Source organism: Aplysia californica, unplaced genomic scaffold (assembly GCF_000002075.1).
Source record: "Aplysia californica isolate F4 #8 unplaced genomic scaffold, AplCal3.0 scaffold00019, whole genome shotgun sequence".
NCBI lineage: Eukaryota > Metazoa > Mollusca > Gastropoda > Aplysiida > Aplysiidae > Aplysia > Aplysia californica.
The window spans coordinates 1,682,319-1,689,551 of NW_004797289.1; the positions used below are offsets into that span (position 1 = coordinate 1,682,319).

General features: G+C 52.5%; 1 protein-coding gene across 1 annotated transcript in view; it reads left to right on the forward strand.

The window, feature by feature from the left end:
- LOC106012782 overlaps nucleotides 1-7,233 on the forward strand; it is a gene marked incomplete at its 5' end in the record, with an annotated part of 19,152 nt that overhangs the window by 9,787 nt on the left and 2,132 nt on the right. The window contains 1 exon segment of the mRNA XM_013086729.2: nucleotides 150-6,510. Within this exon segment, the coding sequence (XP_012942183.2) occupies nucleotides 150-6,510 (6,361 nt within the window).

Genomic DNA, 7,233 nt, shown 5'->3' on the forward strand with positions numbered 1-7,233 from the left:
GCCACATGACCACCACTACGGGATACCTGCCCATCTCACCATCACCACTGAATCCCCTCCACCCCTCCTCACCCCTCTCCATCTCCTCCACCCCTCCTCACCCCTCTCCATCCCCTCCTCCCCCTACCCACTCCCTCGTATTTCTCCAGGTTCCGTTGTGTTTGCAAATGTGATGGCTCCTACGAGTGCCCTTCGGTCTACACCGAAAATATCTGTGACGGACAGGGACAGAGACGTGAAGGTGCGGGTTCCTCTACTACATCCGAAGGTGGCTCTTCGTCAGCCGTCTCGGCTTCGCAATCCTCCTCTTCGTCATCCTCATCATCATCTTCTTCTTCCACATCTTCGTCTTCACCATCTTCCTCAGAAGGGTCCAAGACATCCCAGGGGTCACGAGGTCGGGGAAGGCAGTGCTCGCCGTGTGTGGTGGAGGGAAAGTCTCACCCAGGACACTCCTACTTCGCCCACCAGCTGGGCTGTCTCTCTTACGACGCCTGTATCTGCTATTGTAACGGTACCTGGATATGTCCGGCTGAGAGAGCGCAGAACTTGTGTAAGGATGGAGAGGGCTCGTCTGTCTCTGGATCAAGCTCTGGCTCTAGCTCTAGTTCTAGCTCTAGCTCCAGCTCTAGCTCTACCACTGGCACTGGCTCTGGCTCTAGCACGACGTTTGAAACCAGCAGCAGCCAAAACCGCACATCTACCACACATCGTGAGGAAAGGAGAGAGGAAACTGCGAGGACGAGCAACAACAACAGAAGGGGGAACAATCAGTCTGGTGGTCGAAGAGTCCAAGGTAACCGAGGGTCTGGTTCATCTAGCTCCGAGAGGAGGACGGCAGAGGAGAGGAGGACGGCAGAGGAGAGAAGGACGGCAGAGGAGAGGAGAACAGCAGAGGAGAGGAGGACGGCAGAGGAGAGGAGGGCGGCAGAGGAGAGGAGGGCGGCAGAGGAGAGGAGGGCGGCAGAGGAGAGGAGGGCGGCGGCAGAGGAGAGGAGGAGACGCAGGTACCGAGGTGGATGTCAAAATTGTACTGCAAAAGGCAAAACTGTTAAAGGCAATTCCTACTTTGAGCTAGAGGACGGCTGCACCAAGTTCAAGTACTGCGCGTGTCGGTGTGATGGCTCCTGGAACTGCCCTGAACGATTTGCAGAAAAGATTTGTGATGATGATGACCAGGGAAAGAGAGGGGTTGAAGAAACGTCCGTGTCTTCGTCATCCGGCTCATCTGTGACCACAGGATCTGGACAGGGTACAGAGAAATGTCAGCAGTGTCAGATCAGGGATAAAACCTTTGAGCCCAACAAAAGGTTTGAGGTACAGGACGGATGTATCCTCTACGGAAACTGCCAGTGTTTCTGTAACGGATCTTGGTCTTGTCCTGAGAGCGGGGCGAAAGAGGTGTGTGAAGGCGGGGAGGGTTATGATGTAGGATCTCGCTGCCAGTCCTGTCAAGTCAAAGGGAAAACGTTCCCCGGAAATAAATACTTCCAGCTGAAAGACGGCTGCATAGAATACGAAGCTTGTATTTGTCGCTGTGACGGCTCGTGGGAATGTCCGGCCAGCCGCGCTAAAGACACCTGTGCCCCGGGGCAAGGACAGAGCAACAGAGGGGAACAAAGCGGAGGCACTTCTGAAGGCTCTGACCAATGCAGGTCTTGTGACGTATACGGTAAAACTTACCCACCCAATAGACCGTTTGGAGTGCGTTACGGTTGTATAGAGTACAGAGACTGCCACTGTCATTGCAATGGTTCCTGGGTTTGTCCTTCTAATGCTACTCGAAACGCTTGCGAGACGGGGAGCACTGGCAACGACGACAAAACTGCTCCTGTAAAGCCACAAGAGAGCGGCTGTACTTCCTGTTTCGTTTACGGCCAATACTTCAAGGGTAACGATTATTTTGATGTCCTGGACGGCTGTACCAGTTACCGTAACTGCGTGTGTCGGTGTGACGGATCCTGGAACTGTGACAGTCGCTACGCCAGCAATGTCTGTGAGAACGGGACAAGTACGACTGACTCGAGACGTTCTGGCTCGGGAAGTTCCAGCTCTGGAAGTTCTGCCTCTTCCTCCTCAAGGCGTACCGAGACATCACGGCGCACGGATTCTTCCAGCTCTACGCGCAGTGAGACCTCCTCCAGAACTGATTCTTCGCGAACCGACTCTTCACGAACCGACTCTTCACGAACTGACTCTTCCAGAACCGGCTCTTCCAGAACCGACTCTTCCAGAACCGGCTCTTCCGGAACCGACTCTTCCAGAATCGATACATCCAGGGGAACAGGCACATCAAGAGGAACATCGTCAGACAGGAGGACAGGCACAACATCCACTGGGTCAGAAGTTTCCAGGCGTGACGACCGCTGTAGTTTTTGCGATGCCAAAGGTAAAATCGTGACTGGAAACTCTTACTTTGAACTGACAGACGGTTGTGTGGAGTACAAGAACTGTCTTTGTCAATGCGATGGCTCTTGGGAGTGTCCATCTCAGTTTGCCAGGAACATCTGCGTAGGAAATAACAGAACTGCTCCATCCCGTCGCTCCGAGTCTGAATGTTCTACCTGTAATGCCAAAGGCAAAGTTGTCAACGGAAACTCCTACTTCGACCTTGTAGACGGTTGCATCCAATACACGGACTGTCTGTGTAACTGTGACGGCGGCTGGGAATGTTTCCCCAACAAGGCTAAAGATATCTGTTTAGGATCTTCCTCCAATGAAGGCGCCTGCTCCATGTGTAAAGCCAACGACGGCCGGGTGCATTCTCCCAATAGCCAGTTCAAATTGGTGGACAAATGTATCGAGTACAACTGTAACTGTTATTGTAACGGAAGCTGGAACTGCCCGGGAAAAGATAGTCGCTGGGTATGCACGGATCAGTGTCTGGAGTGCGAGGTGGAAGGCCGGATAGTCCCCAACAACACGGTCTTTACCCACAAGACTGGATGTCTGGAGTACACCTGTAACTGTCACTGTAACGGAAGCTGGTCCTGCCCAGGAAGTACCGTGAGGAACACGTGTCAAGTGGGGATCAGAGACAACTGTAACAAGTGTGTCGTGTCAGACACAGAGCAGTACCCAGGGGAGTCGGACTTTGTGCTGGAGCAGGGCTGTGTGCACTATGCGTGTCGCTGCAACTGTGACGGGAGCTACAACTGTCCAGGCAAAGAAGCAAGGAACGTCTGCTATGGAGAAAAGCTCGGAGGTTGTAGGAGTTGTGTGATCTCAGAGGGTGTCATCCACCCGGGGGAGTCAGACTTCTCCCACAGGAAAGGCTGTCTAAACTACCAGTGCCGGTGTAATTGTGACGGAACTTGGGAGTGTCCGGCCGAACAGGCGAGGGACGTTTGTATAGGCGAAGTACCAGGCGGCTGCCGTTCTTGTAGAGTCTCTGATACTGAGAACTACAAGGCCAACACCGTGTTTGATATGAGGAAAGGCTGCATCCACTACAAGTGTAGCTGTAAGTGCGACGGAAGCTGGTCTTGCCCCGGTGAAGACGCCAGAGATGTATGCAAAGGGGAAGTACCAGGGGGATGCCGGTCCTGTCAGGTGTCCGATAACGAGTTTCATCCCGGAGAGTCTGACTTTGACATGGTCAAGGACTGCATCCACTACAAGTGTCGGTGTAATTGTGACGGGAGCTACAGCTGCCCCGGTCGAACCGCCCGACGAGTGTGTGGAGCGGGCGTCGAGACGACTCAGGTTGTCCCACGTCCTCAACCAGGGAGGAGAGCCCGGTGCCAGCCGTGCAGGGTGTCGGCCACTGAGCAGTACACGGACACCAGCTTCTCTATAGAGCGAGGCTGCAACAGATACCAGTGTATGTGTAAATGTGACGGTAGCTGGACGTGCCCGGCAGATCGCACCACCAACATCTGCTCCTCTCCTCGAGACACACGTCAAAAGTGTAAAGCTTGCAAGATCGGTACCAGCATCTACCCAGGAGATTCTACATTTTTGTTCAAGAGAAGGTGCTATCAGTTCAACTGTAAATGTGGATGTGACGGTCGTTGGTCATGTGATCACAGAAACCCCACAAATCTGTGTCAGCTGAAGGAGGAGAGAGACCGTCGTTTGGAAAAAACTGTCAGTTCGACCGTGACGGAGACTGGAAATAGACAAGATTACTCCGCCTATCTAACCAACACGCAAGCCTCACAGAGAGGATCTACACAGAGAGGGTCCACGTCTGCTGCTACAGACATCCGTTCCCAGAGCCAGGCCAGAGACAGAACACACTCCATTAACCACAGGCAGAATGTTAACCCAAACCCTTATAACTGCAGGGAATGTTATGCAGATGGGAACACATACAAACCCAATGAAAAATTTTCCTTAGACAGAGGCTGCTTGCAGTACCGAGGATGTGTGTGCCACTGTAACGGCAGGTGGGAGTGTGCAGAGGAGAAGAACATTTGCAGTGGTACTAGCAACACTAGAACCCAAGTCACAGAAGACTCACGGCGGCGAGAAAGCTACAATGGCCAAAGGAGACATCAAACTGGAGTAACTACACAACGAGGATCGTCTTCTTCATCCACTAATGTGAACTCCTCAACTTGGGTTTTGGTCGACGGCGTAAACCGCACTCAAGTGCATACCGGAGATGGTCGCACGGGTGGAGGTTACGCCGTCCAGATCGACACAAAATACCTGCCCACATACACAGCACTCGGCCGAAAACGAACCAAAGCCCAGCAATTGGCGGCACTGGGAGCAAAAACAAGTCCGGGTTATGGAACATCAAGCTCAACAGTATTCTCTACGTCTGGAATATCTTCCTCTTCCTCCTCTTCATCGTCTTCTGGTTCTTCTTCTTCCTCGGGTTCTTCATTTGCTGGAGAGTCACCGTCTAGCTCAGCGAGTGGCAGCGGAGGGGGCATCAAGGAGTGTCAGAGATGCCAATCGGACTCGAAGTTCTACCCGGCTGGGGCCAACTTTGACATGCGCCGCGGCTGTGTCATCTACAAATGCAAGTGCTTGTGCAGTGGCTCCTACCGCTGCCGCCTGGTGTCTGACAATGCCTGCTCTACAAACAACCGAGACAACACGTGCAGCAACTGTCTCTATGACGGCATGGTCTTCCCCGGTAACATGGGATTCACAGTGAGAGAAGGATGTAATGAGAAACAATGCGACTGTAAGTGCGACGGAACTCACGACTGCCACACTACCAAGCCCGTGCCTGGCTGTACGCAGGGCGCCCCACAAGGTCCACAGACTTTTGGTTCTTTTTACCCGGTGTCTGCCGGTGTGGTGCCAGCTACCAGCCGAGGTTATCTCACCAGTTCTGGGAGGGCTGTCTACATGTCCACCTGTACAGACTGTAACGGCCAGGCCAGTGGGCCTGTTGTCTATCACACTCCAGTACACCCGGCTAGTGGTTCCAGGGGTAGTGGGCACGGTGTGGCTACAGGAGGTGGAGGTTTCACTACGGGTGTTGGATCTTCTCGAGGTATCTCCTTCGGTCTAGTGGAGAACTCTGGCGAGAGTTGTGGAGGGTGTATGATCGAGAATCAGCTGAGGCCAGGAAATCAGACCTTCAGTTTTGAGAAAGACTGTATCGAGTTTGACTGTTACTGCTCTTGTGGCGGCTCCTGGAAATGTGCCGGACGCCTCTCCTTGTCCTGCACCCCGGGGTTTGAACCCGATACCGTTCCCCACACATCTGGATGCCGCAAGTGCATGGTTCAAGGCACTGAGTACCCTGGAGAGTCCCGCTTCTCTCTCCAACAAGGATGTTTCGAATACCAATGTTCCTGTAACTGTGATGGCGGCTGGGCGTGTCCGGCTCAGCAGCCCAAGAATCTGTGTCCGCCAAAAGTGAACAGAGCGTCTCGCGGAAACGCCATCGACCCCCTGACCGTGCGGGAGAACAAGTACGTGGCGAAACAGTCTCTTGTGCGAGACTCTCAGATCAACTTTGTAGGCAAAATGGGCCAGTCGGCGACACACGTGACTTCCCGCACCTCCCACAGACAACGACCCCTAGTGCCCGAGACTTGCTACGACTGTGAGGTGTCCGGAGTGACGTATCCTTCCAAGTCCAAGTTCATGCTGAGAGAAGGCTGCACGCAGAGAATCTGCGACTGCCATTGTAACGGGCAATGGACGTGTCCCCCGGAGAACAACGTGAACGTCTGCGGAGATGACGATTCGCCTGGTCGCCCTGCCGCAAGACGCTGCAAGGACTGTAGAATCGGAGACGACGTTTTTATCGGGGGTCGGGACTTTCAGCTCAATCGGAACTGCAACCAACTCAACTGCCACTGCTTCTGCAATGGAACTCACTCGTGTCCACCTGACCGCACCAGGAACATCTGTGGATCTAGCTCCATCCTGTCCGGCAAAGTGTCCGTGACAAACTCCGGTGAGTCACGTGGTGGGGCAGGAATCCACGCAGTGAACTCTGCCTGCAAGTCGTGTCAGATGGATGGGGAGACAATCCAGCCTCTCGCGACCTTCGTGCGACAACTTGGCTGCTTTGAGTCGCTGTGCCATTGTCAGGTATGAACGATCTTTCAACGTTTGCTATTATTTTCTTCGTTTACCTTCCATTCCCCCCTCCCCTTTTTCGTCCCCCCCCCTCCTTTCCTTGCTTTGAGTCACTGTGCCGTTGTCAGGTGGGAACGATCTTTCCACATTTGTTTTATTTTCTTCGTTTCTCCACCCATCCATCTCTCTTTTCCTTTCCACACCTAGGTATTATTTGCATGACCAATTTATATGTCCATAACTCAGTGTCAGAGAAAGTTACTCAGAGCTGCATTGATTACTAGTATAGTGAGTCAACTAGAGATTTGTTCAATGTTCTTCTTCTCATTGTTGCTATCTGTGAGAACTTTTCAGAATGACTTGTTCTTGTTGATTTTTGTTATTCTCCTATATACTAAATTTGTGCCATTTCATTGTTGTAACCTGTGCTCTATTGCTCCGCTGTTGCCTTTGTTTCACTTCATCAGCCCGTGATAGGACGCTTTGTACGAATCTTTGTCTCGCAGAAACTGGTAAAAGAGCAATATTAATTTCTTCCTTGGGGGATAAAAAAGTGCATCTTTTCTAGAAAAAGAAAATTAACTCATATTTCCCCTCCAGAACTCAACCCTTCCTCATTCTGCAAGTGGTTGGTGCGCTCTCCTCTTCCCTTCCTTTTGCTTCATTGTTACTATCCTGTGTAATCCCCCAAAGTCTGTCCCTGGCAAAACCTACCGTTATCGGTCTGACAACCCC